The sequence below is a fragment of the Schistocerca cancellata genome, chromosome 6 (assembly GCF_023864275.1).
Source record: "Schistocerca cancellata isolate TAMUIC-IGC-003103 chromosome 6, iqSchCanc2.1, whole genome shotgun sequence".
Classification (NCBI taxonomy): domain Eukaryota; kingdom Metazoa; phylum Arthropoda; class Insecta; order Orthoptera; family Acrididae; genus Schistocerca; species Schistocerca cancellata.
This window is the reverse complement of record NC_064631.1, coordinates 407,427,585-407,446,193: the sequence shown is the minus strand read 5'-3', so window position 1 is coordinate 407,446,193 and position 18,609 is coordinate 407,427,585. Positions and strand designations below refer to the sequence as shown.

Here is an 18,609-nt window from a genome sequence, read left to right as displayed (position 1 = left end):
AAACTGCAGTCTCTTTGCAATGTAAATCTTACCATCATGATATTTCTAAGTACTTCAAAAGACAGATTATTGAATAATTTATTTTTAATTACACTGTATGTCGAAAAAGCATGTTCGACACTTGCGTTTGATATTGGTAGTGTGAGTAGTGCCATTAAAAATTTGGCTGTATTTCCAAAACGCTTTTCTCCAGAGGAATCACAATGTTGAAATACCTCGGTATAAAATTCAATGGAGTTGGTTACATTTGGCCATGACTTATTTTGCAACCAATTCAATTCCAATTTTATTTCATTCTTGTTGCCAAATAAGCAAGTTCTGTAAATTTTAGTGAAAATGCCAGACACACACTGTTTTATTTGAGACAATGCAACTTGAGGGTGAAGATTTGTCCACCGTCTTCAGAATAGACAAATTATCTGGCAATCTTTTTTGAATTTCTCGCCCCAAAGTACAGAGAAATTTCTTGCCCGTTCTTTGACATCTGGTAAGAGTTTTTCATTGATATTTTGTGCAATGGAATGAAACTCAGAGCTGAAATACACTGCGGACGTATACATTAGATGGGACTCAAAATCAAAATCTGCTAATTCTCTGTCACTCACTTTTTGTAGGCTCAATGGTACAATAAGTTTTTGTAGTAAACTTTTGAACATCAAAAAGAGATCTTTGAGCAACTTAGTAGGTTCCACGTGGTCACTTTGGAAAATTAAATTCACTCGCGTTATAGTTTTCAGTCCAAATTTTAAGACGACCAAGAAAGCTTTGAATGGTAATCTTGTCATCATATTGTAAAGCTGTTCAGCCATAAAGCATTTATCTTCCAATTTAGCAACTGAAAATAGCAGTTGTAGTTCTTCCCACTGATCTAATATTCTGTTAGTTGACTCGGACCGTGCACGCCAACGTGTTCCACTAAGGCCTTTAATCTTTTTTGGTTTTCCAGTACCATTCATAGTTTGGTACAATATCTTATACTTTTCTCTTCGTTTAGGGCTACAGGAAAACCAATTATGTGTTTCCTGTACTAAGAATTCCACTGACGTGGTAATCTCTCCGATGCCTTTTCAGTGCATAGATGGAGTGAATGACAAACACACCTCATGACAGTTATGTCACTTATTTCATTTTTAAACAGAGACATGAGTGAACTGTGTTTCCCAACCATGACACACACACACTATCGATGGCAATCCCAACCATATTTTCAACTGACAAACCACCTCCTTCTAACTGAGTTTTAATGGCACCGTGCATACTTTTTGCATCAGCATCAATCTGTGAAAAGTTGTGATCAGTGCCTTTTTCTTTGCACAGAAAAATCGCAGCATAACACACAAAACTTTTTTGCATTAAAAGATCACTGCTCTCATCCTGAAGCATGCATGGACCAAGCACATTTTTAATTAACATCGAACATTTAGTACAATGGAGTTTTAGATCCAAAACTGCAGGAGACGAAGGGTATAGCTGTGGTAGTATCTCAATCATGTGGTCCACAGTCTGTAATGAACTGTGCTCTGAGATGAATGCAGCAATTTTCAATTCAGTGACCTTGGTTGTTTCTGACAAAACTGATTTGAATGTTGAAGTCAAAGTTTTGGATGACTTTGCAGATTTCTCAAATGCTACAGCCTTCTTATGTTTATCAGTCTTTGCATGACTCACGAGATCCTTTTTGTACGCTTTTAATGTAATTTGATAGTACTTGTAAGTCGCAGAGCATGAATCATTTGGATCAGGTCCTATCCAACCTGTAATATAAATATGATATTCAATAATATATAATGGTATTTATCAGTGCAAATTAAACCAGATTGACAAGTTTTAGGCAATTTTTTAACGAGTTGCAAAGACCTCCTCAACTGCCTGGGGAACGGAATAAATGCAAAAATATTAGCTAAAAAGAGATTTCACACCACCTCCGTATCAAAAGTCACATGTGCAAGCATGAAAATATTCAAAATGCTGTGCCAATAGAAATATCCCCATTGTCCATGATCACATTCAGTTATTCTTTTTCTCGGACAGAGTATGATAAGGAGAATATAATATTTCAACTAGAATGCGATTTACTATGTACAATTTTTGTACCAATTAAAAAAAAAAAGGGAGTTCTGGATCAGTCTCCCAACATTTCACATATTTTTGTTGATATCATTTCGTGTTTTCTTTTGGCATTCTAGAATAAATATAAGCACAAATTCTTAATGATTGATGTTCTTGTTCATTCATGGTACTTTAGAAAGACAATTACAACTTACTTTGCAATTTTAAAGAGTAGATTATGCTGCTACATAGGCCGTCAGTTACCTGGCCATGCTATAATCTTAACCATGCAGAAAAGAGCGTGCACAGGATAGGAGAATACGTAGTACCAGCATACTTGAAATCCGTTCTTTTGATAGTTCTGTGTTCTACTGCGAGCGGCGCAAAGATACGCAACATCCACCAATACCAGTATAATAGTGTTTAGCGCTTGCACAGTATGAAGCTCTTTCCCGTTGCCTTGGAGACTAGTGTAAACTATTCCCATCATAGCCCCTCATATAAAAACACACTCATGCTCATAAATTAAGGATAATTGCAGAATGTGGTGCCACACAATGTGGCACTACACAAAACTGGCACTAACAGCACAGGCACATAGGGAACACACACGACACAGATCTGTAAGTCCACAGTATTGGTGGTAAGTTGAGAAAACCATCCCGAAACATACGTGCTATAAAATGCCACTGTTTCCTGAGCATTTACCCCGACATCAATATGGGATATGATCACCATGCACACGTACATAGGCCACACAACAGGTTGTCACACTCTGGATCAGATGGTCGAGCAGCTGCTGGGGTATAGCCTCCCATTCTTGCACCAGTGCCTGTCGGAGCTTTTGGCTCCTGAAGTGTCATAGGGATTTGAAGACGTGCAGCGATACATTGACCGAGAGCATCCCAGACATGCTCGATAGGGTTTAGGTCTGGAGAACACGCAGGCCACTCCATTCAGCTGATATATTCTGTTTCAAGGTAATCCTCCACGATGGCAGCTCGGTGGGGCCATGCGTTATCATCCATCAGGCGGAAGGTGGGACCCACTACATCCTTGAAAAGGCAGACATACTGGTGCAAAATGACGTCCCGTTACACCTGACCTGTTACAGTTCCTCTGTCAAAGACATGCAGGGATGTACGTGCACCAATCATAATCCCACCCCGCACCATCAAACCACAACCTCCATACAGGTTGCTTTCAAGGACAAATGCATAGCATGGTCATACCCAGAGGCGATTTAAACCCGCAAACCGCCCACCAGAGTGTTGTTTCACCATGTATCAGCATTATCCTTAATTTATAGGCACGAGTGTACGTCTTAGATGTTGACGACCATAGTGCCGCCACAAGAGGTATTGATTTCGTGTCCACTGCTGAAGCACGCTGTGCACACTCATTTGCTCTAGTCTCCATAATCTCAACTGCTGTCATTCACACACGCTTTCTGTCTCTCTCTCAACCACTGTGCTGCATTATACTTAAGCATGACAGCTGGGCCACCCTGCTGCTGAGCACGCCATCCAACATGACATTCTTCATTTCAATGACTGCTTCACAGCCTGTGCCATATGGATCCTTCCTACCAACACCAGTTTTTCTGAACTGCATAGATGGGAACTCTGCTTGCAATGTATCCTACATTCCCATAACCCTCTTGGCCTCAACCTTAGTTGGAAATTGTCCTGACCCATCCGGCCCCTTCCCTGTCCCCATTCCAGCACTACACAGCCCTTTATTCCACCAAGGCACCAGTCTTTTTACTTCTCTCCTTTTCTGGTACCACCCCCTCTCCCCTGGCCTCCGTCTAACCTCCTGCCTGCAGCTAGCTGCCTTATGCTCTCTCGACCTCATCCCTGCATTGTGTGTGTGTGTGTGTGTGTGTGTGTGTGTGTGTGTGTGTGTGTGTGTGTGTGTGTGTGTGACTGATCTATTTTTGACAAAGGCCTTATAGGCTGAAAGCTTAATTTGTGACAGTCTTTCTGTTGTGCCTATCTGTGACTCAGCATCTCCACTATATGGTAAGTAGCAACTATCCTTTTCATAACATTATTCTGTATGTTAGCAATTAGAACAAATATGATATTGGCACTGAAAAATCTCTTGTACAATGACAACTATTTACATTGCAATTTATCCACTCTCGACCTCTTTCTCATCAAGTTGTTCCAAACTAAGGCATACCTAATGCAAAACAATTAATATGTGACCCAAGTGATGAGCTCTCAACACATCCTACGTAATGACCAAAAATTCTGCTTGCTAATAATATCTTTAGTTTTAAAAGTTTGATTTCTCGTACACTAAGTCTTGGCCAAATAAGCTGGAAACTGGTTCATAATAAAGAAATATTAGTTCAACAAAACAGTTAGTTTACTTTCCAAACTTAAATTATGTCAATTCCTATAAAGATAAAAGCATATGCAATGTTACACAAATTGGAGGATACTAATGTATGCTTATTTCTAGCACATCCAAAACAACATAAGCTTTTGGTCATCACACATGCTGTTGCAAGAGATCAGTGATTTACATCTAAAAGAGTTAAGTAGAAGATGCCTACCATTTGATGGTGCGTAGTTGTCTAATTGCTTAGTAGACATTAAAAATATTATGACTGGCACAGAAACTGTAATATTTTTAAGATTAGCAGTCCAAGTCCTCAACACAGTCCATAATGGATGTAACAGTTATTACTATGTTTTCTTAACTTTTATGTCTAATGCCTACCTGACACTTCATCACCTTCTTGATACAGAAGCATCTGCTGATTCTGCATAACTTGAACATTTTGACAATGCCTTGCCCCAGTAGCATGTTTCTCAAGTTCACTTTTACCTGCATTCATTGTTGTATTACATGCTAAGCACCTTGCCTTGCTTGGGTTAGTTGGATCTCTAGCTAACCAATCTCTAAATATATCAATATCCAACCACTCAGATCGGAATAACTTTGGTTTGCCTTTCCTTTTGTCTACACTGTCACGTATTCTTCTGGACTTAAACGAATTACTACTGGTATAGTAGTGTGCTTCATCCTTTGATGTGCTTCTTTTTCTTCCTGTTTTAAATTGTGATGGTCTGTTAATGTAAGTATCACTTACATCATCAAACTCTTCCAAAGTATCTTCATCCCATTCATCATCAGTTCCGATACCATCTGATATTTTATCATTAGTTATTACGTCAGACCTTACATCTGTTTCATCTCTCACATTTTTTCTTAAACTTTGCATTGATACATCAGTCTTCAATCTCTTTGGCACTTGTTCTATATTAAGCACTTCATTTTCACGCAAATCTCCACTAACTTCACCTTGATGATCAATTTCTGATACTACTGTTAACTTTTCATTATTGTCAATACTCCTTTTAATGTTTGCACTGAAAACAAAAGGAAGAAATATTATCAGCAATAAAATACAGGAATGTGTTACTTAATAAATTCACTTATTTGCAGTTTTGTTGCAAACACAATTTGTGTCACATAATAAAGAAGTCAAACACAGTGAACTGTGTAGATTTTATTTTTCAGTTGTTTACTAGATGTCTAAAAAGGATGTACAGTTATGTTAGAAAGAACACTAGTTTTTTATGGATTACTGGCATAGTGTCCACTGCTTCACTCCCATAGACTGTATGGCCTGCAGACTCTTTTTGTTCATGGTTAATCAAATTTTTATGTTGTTCACAAATTGCAACATCTTTTAAGCTTTTCGCACTAATTAAGGCCACATAAGCATGGGCTTTTCCAAATGTACTTCTGACCAAAAAGCGATTCTGGCAGCTGGAGTCCAAAGTTTTTGTTAATCATGCCTTTTGCATTCTTGTGGAGATATTTCTATAGCGACTTTCACCCCCCTAACAAATATTTCTTTATATTTAACCAAGATGTTAAACACCAATTTTCATAAATTTTGCTTTAAAAGGTTTTTAATGCAACAAAATATTTTCTTAAAAATTTTCATCTCCTATTGCATTCCCTTAGTGGTTGAATTTCCACAAACAAACGCCTTTTTTTTGTTTTTATCAAGAAATCATATACCAAACACACTATTTTATTTTCTGACCGAGAAACTAAATGCCACGTTTATGCAGTTCTAGCTTCAAAATTCTCTTACTAGGTGTGGAATTTTGGACAATTCCTTCTTAAGTGGAGCCTACAGTAGAAGATCCACATCCTCTCCAAACTTCAGTTTTCTATCCTTAGCACTTTGGACTGGGCGATGATGAGTCAGTGAATCAGTCTGACAATTCTATCTGCTTAGGGGTTGAATTTCCAAAAACAGTGAAAAACTTATTAATTTTTCATCTTTAACTGAGATGTCAAACACCAATCTTCAAAGATTTAACTTCAAAAATGCTTTCAAAATGAAATATTTTTATGAAACATGTCAGCTCCTATTTCACCCCCTTAGGAGATGAATTTCCAAAAACAATTGCATGCTTCTGTTTTATTTGTATCAGAGAAGCCAAATACAAATTTTCATACATTTAGCTTCAAAAATGCTTGCACAATGATGCTATCTTAAAAATACTTTAACAGTTCCTTATTGATTATATATTTAAAAAACTTTCACCCACTATTTCACCCTCATTGGATCAAATTCCAAAAAAATGCTGAAACACATATTTCTTTATTTCTGACCAAGAGACCAAATACCAATTTTCATAGGTCTAGCTGCAAAATTGCCTCAATAGCATGATTATTCTTAAAACAAAAAACCTTTGCCCCTATTTCAGCCTATTAGCGTTGGATTTTCGAAAAATCCCTTTGTAACGACATCTACAGTACAAGATACACACCTTCTGCAAATTTTAAGTTTCTATCCATAGCAGTTTGGGCTGGGCGATGATGAGTCAAGTCAGTACTTTGCCTTTTATATAAATGAGGGTTGGAACTTTAATAGTGGCAACTATTTATTTACAGCTTGTAAAAAACAGATATGTGTTCCAAAGTTTTACTGAGCTTCAAAGTAGTCGCCAGCAAATGAACAGCATAAAGACAGAAGTGATGATGCTTTCTGCAGGACCTGACCACTATTTTGCAGGACAAGGCTCAAGCACGTACAGTGCAAGCTGTTACTGCTTTGTTTGACTGAAGGGGCTGCTTACTATTGTACTACCTACTGCACTCCCCTGACTTAAGCCCTGGTGAGTTCAACTCTATTTCTAAACTGAAGGAAACACTTCACGGCACTCGCTTCAGAACTGTTGCAAATTTGTTGGGCAATAAACCATGCCGCTCGAACTGTCACCACAACTGGCACTGCGAAGAGTATCCTACAACTTCCACATTGCTGGCAACAGATTATACACAATGCTGGTGACTACTTTGAAGGTCAGTAAAACATTGAAACAACATTTATTTTGTACGAGCTGTAAATAAATAGTTGCCAGTATTAACGTTACAAACCTCGTACATTATTTCCCATCAGTTCTGTATTGCAGTTATCACTATATTACTTTTTTATGCCCCCCCCCCCCCCCCCCCCATGAACCATGGACCTTGCCGCTGGTGGGGAGGCTTGTGTGCCTCAGCGATACAGATAGCCGTACCGTAGGTACAACCACAACGGAGGGGTATCTGTTGAGAGGCCAGACAAACGTGTGGTTCCTGAACAGGGGCAGCAGCCTTTTCAGTAGTTGCAAGGGCAACAGTCTGGATGATTGACTGATCTGGCCTTGTAACAATAACCAAAACGGCCTTGCTGTGCTGGTACTGCGAACGGCTGAAAGCAAGGGGAAACTACGGCCGTAATTTTTCCCGAGGGCATGCAGCTTTACTGTATGATTAAATGATGATGGCGTCCTCTTGGGTAAAATATTCCGGAGGTAAAATAGTCCCCCATTCGGATCTCCGGGCGGGGACTACTAAAGAGGATGTCGTTACCAGCAGAAAGAAAACTGGCGTTCTACGAATCAGAGCGTGGAATGTCAGATCCCTTAATTGGGTAGGTAGGTTAGAAAATTTAAAAAGGGAAATGGATAAGTTAAAGTTAGATATAGTGGGAATTAGTGAAGTTCGGTGGCAGGAGGAACAAGACTTCTGGTCAGGCGAATACAGGGTTATAAATACAAAGTCAAATAGGGGTAATGCAGGAGTAGGTTTAATAATGAATAGGAAAATAGGAATGCGGGTACGCTACTACAAACAGCATAGTGAATGCATTATTGTGGCCAAGATAGATACGAAGCCCACACCTACTACAGTAGTACAAGTTTATATGCCAACTAGCTCTGCAGATGACGAAGAAATTGAAGAAATGTATGATGAAATAAAAGAAATTATTCAGATAGTGAAGGGAGACGAAAATTTAATAGTCATGGGTGACTGAAATTCGAGTGTAGGAAAAGGGAGAGAAGGAAACGTAGTAGGTGAATATGGATTGGGGCTAAGAAATGAAAGAGGAAGCCGCCTGGTAGAATTTTGCACAGAGCACAACTTAATCATAGCTAACACTTGGTTTAAGAATCATGATAGAAGGTTGTATACATGGAAGAACCCTGGAGATACTAAAAGGTATCAGATAGATTATATAATGGTAAGACAGAGATTTAGGAACCAGGTTTTAAATTGTAAGACATTTCCAGGGGCAGATGTGGACTCTGACCACAATCTATTGGCTATGACCTGTAGATTAAAAGTGAAGAAACTGCAAAAAGGTGGGAATTTAAGGAGATGGGACCTGGATAAACTGAAAGAACCAGAGGTTATACAGAGTTTCAGGGAGAGCATAAGGGAACAATTGACAGGAATGGGGGAAAGAAATACAGTAGAAGAAGAATGGGTAGCTTTGAGGGATGAAGTAGTGAAGGCAGCAGAGGATCAAGTAGGTAAAAAGACGAGGGCTAGTAGAAATCCTTGGGTAACAGAGAAATATTGAATTTAATTGATGAAAGGAGAAAATATAAAAATGCAGTAAATGAAGCAAGCAAAAGGGAATACAAACGTCTCAAAAATGAAATCGACAGGAAGTGCAAAATGGCTAAGCAGGGATGGCTAGAGGACAAATGTAAGGATGTAGAGGCTTATCTCACTAGGGGGTAAGATAGATACTGCCTACAGGAAAATTAAAGAGACCTTTGGAGATAAAGAGAACCACTTGTATGAACATCAAGAGCTCAGATGGAAACGCAGTTCTAAGCAAAGAAGGGAAAGCAGAAAGGTGGAAGAAGTATATAGAGGGTCTATACAAGGGCGATGTACTTGAGGACAATATTATGGAAATGGAAGAGGATGTAGATGAAGATGAAATGGGAGATACGATACTGCGTGAAGAGTTTGACAGAGCACTGAAAGACCTGAGTCGAAACAAGGCCCCCGGAGTAGACAACATTCCATTGGAACTACTGACGGCCTTGGGATTTGTGGTGGTGGTTAGTGTTTAACGTCCTGTCGACAACGAGGTCATTAGAGATGGAGCGCAAGCTCGGGTTAGGGAAGGATTGGGAAGGAAATCGGCCGTGCCCTTTCAAAGGGACCATCCCGGCATTTGCCTGAAACGATTTAGGGAAATCACGGAAAACCTAAATCAGGATGGCCGGAGACAGGATTGAACCGTCGTCCTCCCGAATGCGAGTCCAGTGTGCTAACCACTGCGCCACCTCGCTCAGTGATGGCCTTGGGAGAGCCAGTCCTGACAAAACTCTACCATCTGGTGAGCAAGATGTATGAAACAGGCGAAATACCCTCAGACTTCAAGAAGAATATAATAATTCCAATCCCAAAGAAAGCAGGTGCTGACAGATGTGAGAATTACCGAACAATCAGTTTAATAAGCCACAGCTGCAAAATACTAACACGAATTCTTTACAGACGAATGGAAAAACTAGTAGAAGCCGACCTTGGGGAAGATCAGTTTGGGTTCCGTAGAAATACTGGAACACGTGAGGCAATACTGACCTTACAACTTATCTTAGAAGAAATATTAAGGAAAGGCAAACCTACGTTTCTAGCATTTGTAGACTTAGAGAAAGCTTTTGACAATGTTGACTGGAATACTCTCTTTCAAATTCTAAAGGTGGCAGGGGTAAAATACAGGGAGCGAAAGGCTATTTACAATTTGTACAGAAACCAGGTGGCAGTTATAAGAGTCGAGGGACATGAAAGGGAAGCAGTGGTTGGGAAGGGAGTAAGGCAGGGTTGTAGCCTATCCCCGATGTTATTCAATCTGTATATTGAACAAGCAGTAAAGGAAACAAAAGAAAAATTCGGAGTAGGTATTAAAATCCATGGAGAAGAAATAAAAACTTTGAGGTTCCCCGATGACATTGTAATTCTGTCAGAGACAGCAAAGGACTTGGAAGAGCAGTTGAATGGAATGGATGGTGTCTTGAAGGGAGGATATAAGATGAACATCAACAAAAGCAAAATGAGGATAATGGAATGTAGTTGAATTAAGTCGGGTGATGTTAAGGGTATTAGATTAGGAAATGAGACACTTAAAGTAGTAAAGGAGTTTTGCTATTTGGGGACCAAAATAACTGATGATGGTCGAAGTAGAGAGGATATAAAATGTAGACTGGCAATGGCAAGGAAAGCGTTTCTGAAGAAGAGAAATTTGTTAACATCGAGTATAGATTTAAGTGTCAGGAAGTCATTTCTGAAAGTATTTGTATGGAGTGTAGCCATGTAGGGAAGTGAAACATGGACGGTTAATAGTTTGGACAAGAAGAGAATAGAAGCTTTCGAAATGTGGTGCTACAGAAGAATGCTGACGATTTGATGGGTAGATCACATAACTAATGAGGAAGTATTGAATAGGATTGGGGAGAAGAGAAGTTTGTGGCACAACTTGACCAGAAGAAGGGATCGGTAGGTAGGACATGTTCTGAGGCATCAAGGGATCACAAATTTAGTATTGGAGGGCAGCGTGGAGGGTAAAAATCGTAGGGGGAGACCAAGAGATGAATACACTAAGCAGATTCAGAAGGATGTAGGTTGCAGTAGGTACTGGGAGATGAAGAAGCTTGCACAGGATAGAGTAGCATGGAGAGCTGCATCAAACCAGTCTCAGGACTGAAGACCACAACAACAACAACATGGCCGTATATAGCTATTGATGTATATGCTGAATAGCTTCTCCTTTCTTTACTGTCCCTTAGTGAGAAAACATTAATAAAGCCACTGAACATGTGAGATACTACAGTGCTGTTGAAATTCCTCGGTATATTTGATACCAGCAATTAAGTTTGCTAGACACCCGGCAAATATCTTTAGAAAAGCACTTGCAAAACTTATATTTACAGGGTGTTACAAAAAGGTGCGGCCAAACCTTCAGGAAACATTCCTCACACACAAATAAAGAAAATATATTATGTGGACATGTGTCCGAAAACGCTTAATTTCCATGTTAGAGCTCATTTTAGTTTCGTCAGTATGTACTGTACTTCCTCGATTCACCGCCAGTTCGCCCAATTGAAGGAAGGTAATGTTGACTTCGGTGCTTGTGTTGACATGCGACTCATTGCTCTACAGTACTAGCATCAAGCACATCAGTACGTAGCATCAACAGGTTAGTGTTCATCACGAACATGGTTTTGCAGTCAAGTGCAATGTTTACAAATGCGGAGTTGGCAGATGCCCATTTGATGTATGGATTAGCACGGGGCAATAGCCGTGGCGTGGTATGTTTGTATCGAGACAGATTTCCAGAACGAAGGTGTCCCGACAGGAAGACGTTCGAAGCAACTGATCGGCATCTTAGGGAGCACAGAACATTCCAGCCTATGACTCGCAACTGGGGAAGACCTAGAACGACGAGGACACCTGCAATGGGCGAGGTAATTCTTCGTGCAGTTGACGATCACTCTAATGTCAGTGTCAGAGAAGTTGCTGCTGTACAAGGTAACGTTGACCACGTAACTGTATGGAGAGTGCTACGGGAGAACCAGTTGTTTCCGTACCATATACAGCGTGTGCAGGCACTATCAGAAACTCATTGGCCTCCACGGGTACATTTCTGCAAATGGTTCATCCAACAATGTGTCAATCCTCATTTCAGTGCAAATGTTCTCTTCACGAACGAGGCTTCATTCCAACGTGATCAAATTGTAAATTTTCACAATCAACATGTGTGGGCTGACGAGAATCCGCACGCAATTGTGCAATCACGCCATCAACACAGATTTTCTGTGAATGTTTGGGCAGGCATTGTTGGTGATGTCTTGATTGGGCCCCATGTTCTTCCACCTACGCTCAATGGAGCACATTATCATGATTTCATACGGGATACTCTACCTGTGCTGCTAGAACATGTGCCTTTACAAGTACGACACAACATGTGGTTCATGCACGATGGAGCTCCTGCACATTTCAGTCAAAGTGTTCGTACGCTTCTCAACAACAGATTCAGTGACCAATGGATTGGTAGAGGTGGACCAATTCCATGGCCTCCACGCTCTCCTGACCTCAACCCTCTTGACTTTCATTTAAGGGGGCATTTGAAAGCTCTTGTCTACGCAACCCCAGTACCAAATGTAGAGACTCTTCGTGCTCGTATTGTGGACGGCTGTGATACAATATGCCATTCTCCAGGACTGCATCAGCACATCAGGGATCCCATGCAACGGAGGTTGGATTCATGTATCCTCGATAACGGAGGACATTTTGAACATTTCCTGTAACAAAGTGTTTGAAGTCACGCTGGTACGTTCTGTTGCTGTGTGTTTCCATTCCATGATTAATGTGATTTGAAGAGAAGTAATAAAATGAGCTCTAACATGGAAAGTAAGCGTTTCCGGACACATGTCCACATAACATATTTTCTTTCTTTGTGTGTGAGGAATGTTTCCTGAAAGTTTGGCCGTACCTTTTTGTAACACCTTGTATATTAGACGACAACAAATTCCTCTTTTCCAGAAATCATTTTCATGCTATAGCTGGTTTGCATTTTATACCCTCTCTATTTTAGTCACCATCAGTTATTTTGTGCCCAAATAGCAAAATTCAGTGTATCATTTCCTAATCTAATACCCCCTGCATCATATGATTTAAATCAACTTCATTCTAGTACCCTTGAGTTGCTTTTGTTAAGGTTCATCTTATATCCTCCTTTCAAGATATTGTCCATTCCACTGAACTATTCTTCCAAGTTCTTTTCTGCCTCTAACTTAATTACAATGACATTGGAAAACCTCTAGTTTTTATTTCTTATCCCTTAATTGTAATTCCAAATTTCTCCTTTGTCTCTAACTCCTTGCTCAATGCACAGACTAAACAACATATGGGCTTTGCTACTACTATTTCTCACTCTCTTCTTGACCACTGCTTAACTATCATGTCTGACTCCTAAGTGTAATCTGGCTGCTGTACAAGTTTTAAATAACCTTTCATTTCTTGTATTTTATCATTGATGCCTTCAGAGTTTCCAAGAGTGTATTCCAGCCAAAAGCTTTGTCTAAATCTGCAAATGCTTACATGCGGATTTGCCTTTCCTTAAACCATCTTCTAAGATTCAGTCATAGAGTCAATATTGCCTTAGGCATTCCTACATTTCTCCGGAACCCAAACTGGTTTTCTCCTACGTCAGCTTCTACCAGTCCCTCCATTCTTTTATAAATAGTTTTTGTCAGTATTTCACAACCATGACTTATTACAATGATGGTTTGGTAATATTCACACCTGCCAGTAACTATCTTCTTTGGAATTGAAATTATTAAATTCTTTACAAAGTTCAAGGGTATTTCACTTGCACTTATATTAAAAATTACTAGGGATGATTGTAATTTAACATCCCGTCGAAATCATGGTAAAGACAGAGCACAAGCTCTGAGTCTGGAAGGATGTGGAAGGAAACTGGCCTTGTCCTGTTCAAGGAAGCCATTGCATTATTTGCCTGCAGTGATTTAGGGAAATTGTAGAAAATTTTCGTCTGAATCACTAGATGGGGATTTCAACTGTCTTCTTTCAGAATGCAAGTACACTTTGTTATCCACTGTGCCACTTCACTCTGTCTCTCTATCTTGCACACCATATGGAATAGTTTTGTCATGGTTGGCTGGCCCAAGGATCTCATTAATTCCATAAATGTTGTCTATTCCAGGGGTCTTGTTTCAACTTAGGCTCTGTCAAATTCCACTTGCAGTATCGTACCTCCCCATTCATATTCATCTACTTCCCCTTCCCTTTCTACAATATTAACTTCAAGTTCATTTCCCTTGTACAGCCCTTCTGCATATTCCTTCCACCTTTCTCTCCTCTGTTTAATACCTGCTTGCCAACTGAATTTTGACATTCTTAGTTCAGATGGCTGTCTCCCTTTTCTGCAAAGATCTTTTTAATTTTCCCTATAGGTGACATCTGTTGTCTTAGTAATGCATGCTTCTACAGCCTCGCATTTCTTGTCTAGCCATTCCTGCTTTGCCATTTTGCACTTCCTGTCTAATCTTTTTTTGCCAGAGACATTGAACATAGACAAAGAGGGGATAGAACAAATTGTTACAGGTTTGTTTGAGCCATGGGACAGTCTCATGGAAATGCTGAAGAAACTGATCTGTCAGGAACTTGAAGATAGACACCTACTAAATCACGAAAGTCTTGAGAACCAGTATGAAGTGAAGAATATATTAGAGTATACGTAGGGGCCACAAAAATCCACCATCCATCCCTCACAGCATACATGAATGGTCTTATGAGTGGTACAACGGGAAGCATCTCTGCGATGCACTTCACTGTGGTTTCCCGAGTACTGACGTTAATGTATGAGGGCGTGCTGAGAAGTAATGGCTTCGAATGTTTTATGTGAAACTCAGGAAGCTTTTTAAATAAAACAAATATTATTAACATTCTACATCTTTATTCATGTCTACATTTTTATTTCTCAACGTAAGTCACCTTGGGGACAAACCCATTTCTCTCAACGAGATAGCAGTTTGTTCATACTATCACTACAGAATGAATGTCTTTGCTGACGGTGAAACAATCTCACCTCTGCTTAGATGGCCTCATCGCTATCAAAGTGAAGCCATCAAAGGTGTTAAGTTTTGGAAACAGATGGAAATCAGATGGCACTACATCAGGACTGTATGAAAGATGAGTGATGACAGTGAACCCAGGACACTGGGTAATTGCAGATGTCGCAGTGCTTGTATGTGTCTGGCACGGTCATGTTGAAGAAGAATTTGAAACATTATTACAGCATGCTGTTTCTTATGCACCAACATAGTCACATTGTACACTGACATTTTACTTGGTACAATTTGGAACCCTTTATGGCAGAAGGCTGCAAATATGTATGCATGAAGAATAAAGATGTAGAATGTTAATAACATCTGTTTCATTTAAAAGACTTCAGAGTTATCACACAAAAAATTTGGAGGCATAAATTTTCAGCACACCCTCATAGAATACCAATGTCTCAGCAACTCGCATGCGTCAGTAAGGCTTCAGACTAGTCTACTAAAGTTGCACTAACCTGCCAAGACCCAAAATGTTTGGCAAGACATACGACCAGTGTTGAATATTGATAGAGCTATGCTCACAGAAGTGTCAGCACATGTGTCAGAGCAACTCAATCTCAGATCTAGAAATAAAAATGACCAGTTCACACACTGATAATGTCTAGAGCTTAGTTATCTCAAGTCAGTTTTGCCACTTTGCAGTCAGCATGGCCATTGAAGCATGCCAACTGACAGGATTTTGGCACTTTTTAGAGAGTTCATGTGGGCTTTTGGGGAGACAGGGAAGGGACACAAACAGTTTAATTAGTTTCCTGCTAACTCTACAGCACCTTAAAATTTCCCAGGAGAGTAAGTGTGTGGTAAAGCTGTGTTACAATCTTAGTAACAGCTGCTTAATCTAAGGCACCTTGTGGAGGTTAACAGGGTTAGCACTTCATTACACTGTGCTGTGATAGCAAATTTCTTAAGACTAAAACAAAGAACACATGGGGAATCAAATGTTGGCATTTTCAGTCAGTCATGAGGCAGCAAACGCATGCGGGGCACATCATCACTAAGGAGAGTCCACTGCAGTGGACTGTGTGCATGTGAAGCCTCATGACTGACTGAAAATGCCACAGAAGCAACCATTAACAGCTGTACAATGTCGTGGACACTATGTGGTACATGGTTAAAGGAGCTCTATATTCATAGTGTTTTCCTCGCTAGCCATTAATCTTATTTGTCGTGTAAATAATTCTGTATTATTGGAACGTTACATAGACTATGCAGTGCTCACCAACTTCCTTCAGTACCATTTTACCTCACTCACAAAATTTCAAGATCGATGGTCTGGAGAGTTTTGATCATTTGCCCTAGGTTGCTGTTGAAGTTCCAGTTTATCACAAAGTGGGGGCAAATAACTGGTGGCACACAACTGAACTGTCTATCTGCGTAAAGGGAAGACATGGTGTAGTACCTACTGCAAAATTCCCTTTCACACTGAAGATGGCAAACTTTCAAGCAACTTCATTTGTGCACTATTATTGCAAGTACCGGGATTTACAAAAGCATTACTTAGCAATTACTGTCTTAAGGTTTTCTTTTTTTAAATTAAAAAATCAGAAGAAAAGTATCCTGAATTTTGTAAGCTGCATTTCTTTGCTGGCCTACTTTTTTTCTGCCTCAATTGCTTCACGTTTCAATCCTCAATGTACAAACACTTTCCCAGATAGGATGAATCACACTGCAGATGAGCCATGCCATGGGGGCTAACAAGAAATTCTTCCAAAATTGGATCCTCTATATTTTATGCTAGTTATCTTTTCTTTACATGATAATGTGATCTACCCACTGGGCACCTCAATGACATGGCTTAATAAAACAAAATTTTTGCCTCTGCATACTGACCTTCAATAACACTTTACCATGTAATACACTATTTAGTTTCAACATTATTGTCTTCTGATAGGATCAAATTATAACAGTATATACCACAAAGTGGTAGAAGCTTATTTTATTTAGTATATTAAATAATGCACTGCAGTACATGATCATCATATGTGACACTATGAATTAATGTAGGCCTTAACATGTTCCGAACTTTTTATGTACATACATTATAATTATCTTGCATAGGGTTAACAGAACATGTATTCATGATTCAAACAACTTTGCTAATAACAATAGGTACAACATTTGGCACCCTTTTGTAAAATCAAAGTGAAACAGAAAAAACACAAAGCAAGGAACGAGTTGGAGGAAAGAAGCTGAGCTGAGAAATGCTAAAGATGGTAATAATTTTTGAGCCATATGATAAGCACCTAGGCAGCATCTTACCTGGACGAATTTGAGCCATGTGTCAATGTTACCAGATTTGTGCATTTAACTATCTGTGTCACTGCCGATGTTGGAACATGCTTCAAATTGACTGTAAACAAAATACAACTTTTATTATGAAACTACTATGCACGTCCAGGGCGCCTTAAGATATATTTACAGAATAGCAGCTCATTGGACACCCAATCTGAAATTCTAATAACATTTCCGCGATTTTTTTGTTCAACAGCTCTGCAGTTGTCACGAAGCCCACGAAAATCGAGTAAACTGCTTTATCTATAATAGACCTTCAACAAATTATCACATGTAATTCCTACACATCAATAAACAAAAACTATATAGATATTATAAATAAGGGAAGTATACGTAGCTTTCTGGTCCAGTTTTCAAACAAAACATGTCACCTACATATTTGTACTGAAGCTGTTTACTAGCCCATGGATCATATTTTACAATTTTTGTTGCTACGACTTATTAAAGTCATTCACTAAGCCTCTGTAGGAACATTTGGAAGATTCCTAACCATAGGGAAAGTATAACGAATTATGCTGTTAGAAGACAACTGAATTATTTGTGCTGCTCGAAATTCAAATACAACAGAAATTAAACTTTAAAGCATGTGTCACACAGTGGTAAATTTTATGTCTGTACAAAAACCGACGGAGAAGTTTCTGTGCAATTTCCCTACTCTACATTGGAATTAAGTTCTACACCAAAAGGCGTAATTATTTCGTATGAAAGTTGAAGTGAAATAAACAATACCTTAACGCAAACACATGCCAAGATATGATACGTCACAAGACACCTTTTCTTATATATTTCACGTCTTTTGCTAAAACAATCCAAAACTACCTTTTTTCAAATTCAGATGCTGTTCCTGCGCCGGCAAGGATACCACATACTGCACACCATTTTGTTCACCGCCTTTACTCATGACAAATAAAACTATCCATGCAAACACAAAATACAGTGCGTAATATAAAATTCAGTTTTAAAATTCTACACTTTTTTCTGCAAATGAAATTACACAGTTAACAGTGGTCGAGTCTTTAACAGAACGAAGCACATTGAGGGAAATGAAACGCCAACTTTACCAGAGATTATGATTAAACATGCGCGCCACTACGGTACCGTCACTGATGACAGAAGAGATATAAATATATACAATAATATTCGACAACAAATGCAGTATGCATGTTTTTGTACGGCAATTATTGGTAAGGAAAATACCAAGGGATGTAATCACTTTTGACGATTATGTCCTACTGGACATGCATTATGTTTGTCAGACAATGACAACTTTTTCACAAGTTTTGGCGTAGCATCCTTAAGTCGG

The 18,609-nt window shown here is 39.3% G+C and overlaps 1 protein-coding gene across 1 annotated transcript in view; it reads right to left on the bottom strand.

Moving 5' to 3' along the window:
* Window positions 1-18,374, bottom strand: part of LOC126191494 (uncharacterized) — a 63,852-nt gene extending 45,478 nt beyond the window's left edge. The window contains exons 1-3 of the mRNA XM_049932384.1: window positions 18,126-18,374; window positions 17,274-17,364; window positions 4,783-5,435 (exon numbers count right to left, since the gene is read on the bottom strand). Coding sequence (XP_049788341.1) covers window positions 4,783-5,435; window positions 17,274-17,364; window positions 18,126-18,207 — 826 coding nt within the window. The 5' untranslated portion in view covers window positions 18,208-18,374. The remainder of the gene's footprint in view (window positions 1-4,782; window positions 5,436-17,273; window positions 17,365-18,125) is intronic.
* Window positions 18,375-18,609: the final 235 nt, after the last annotated feature.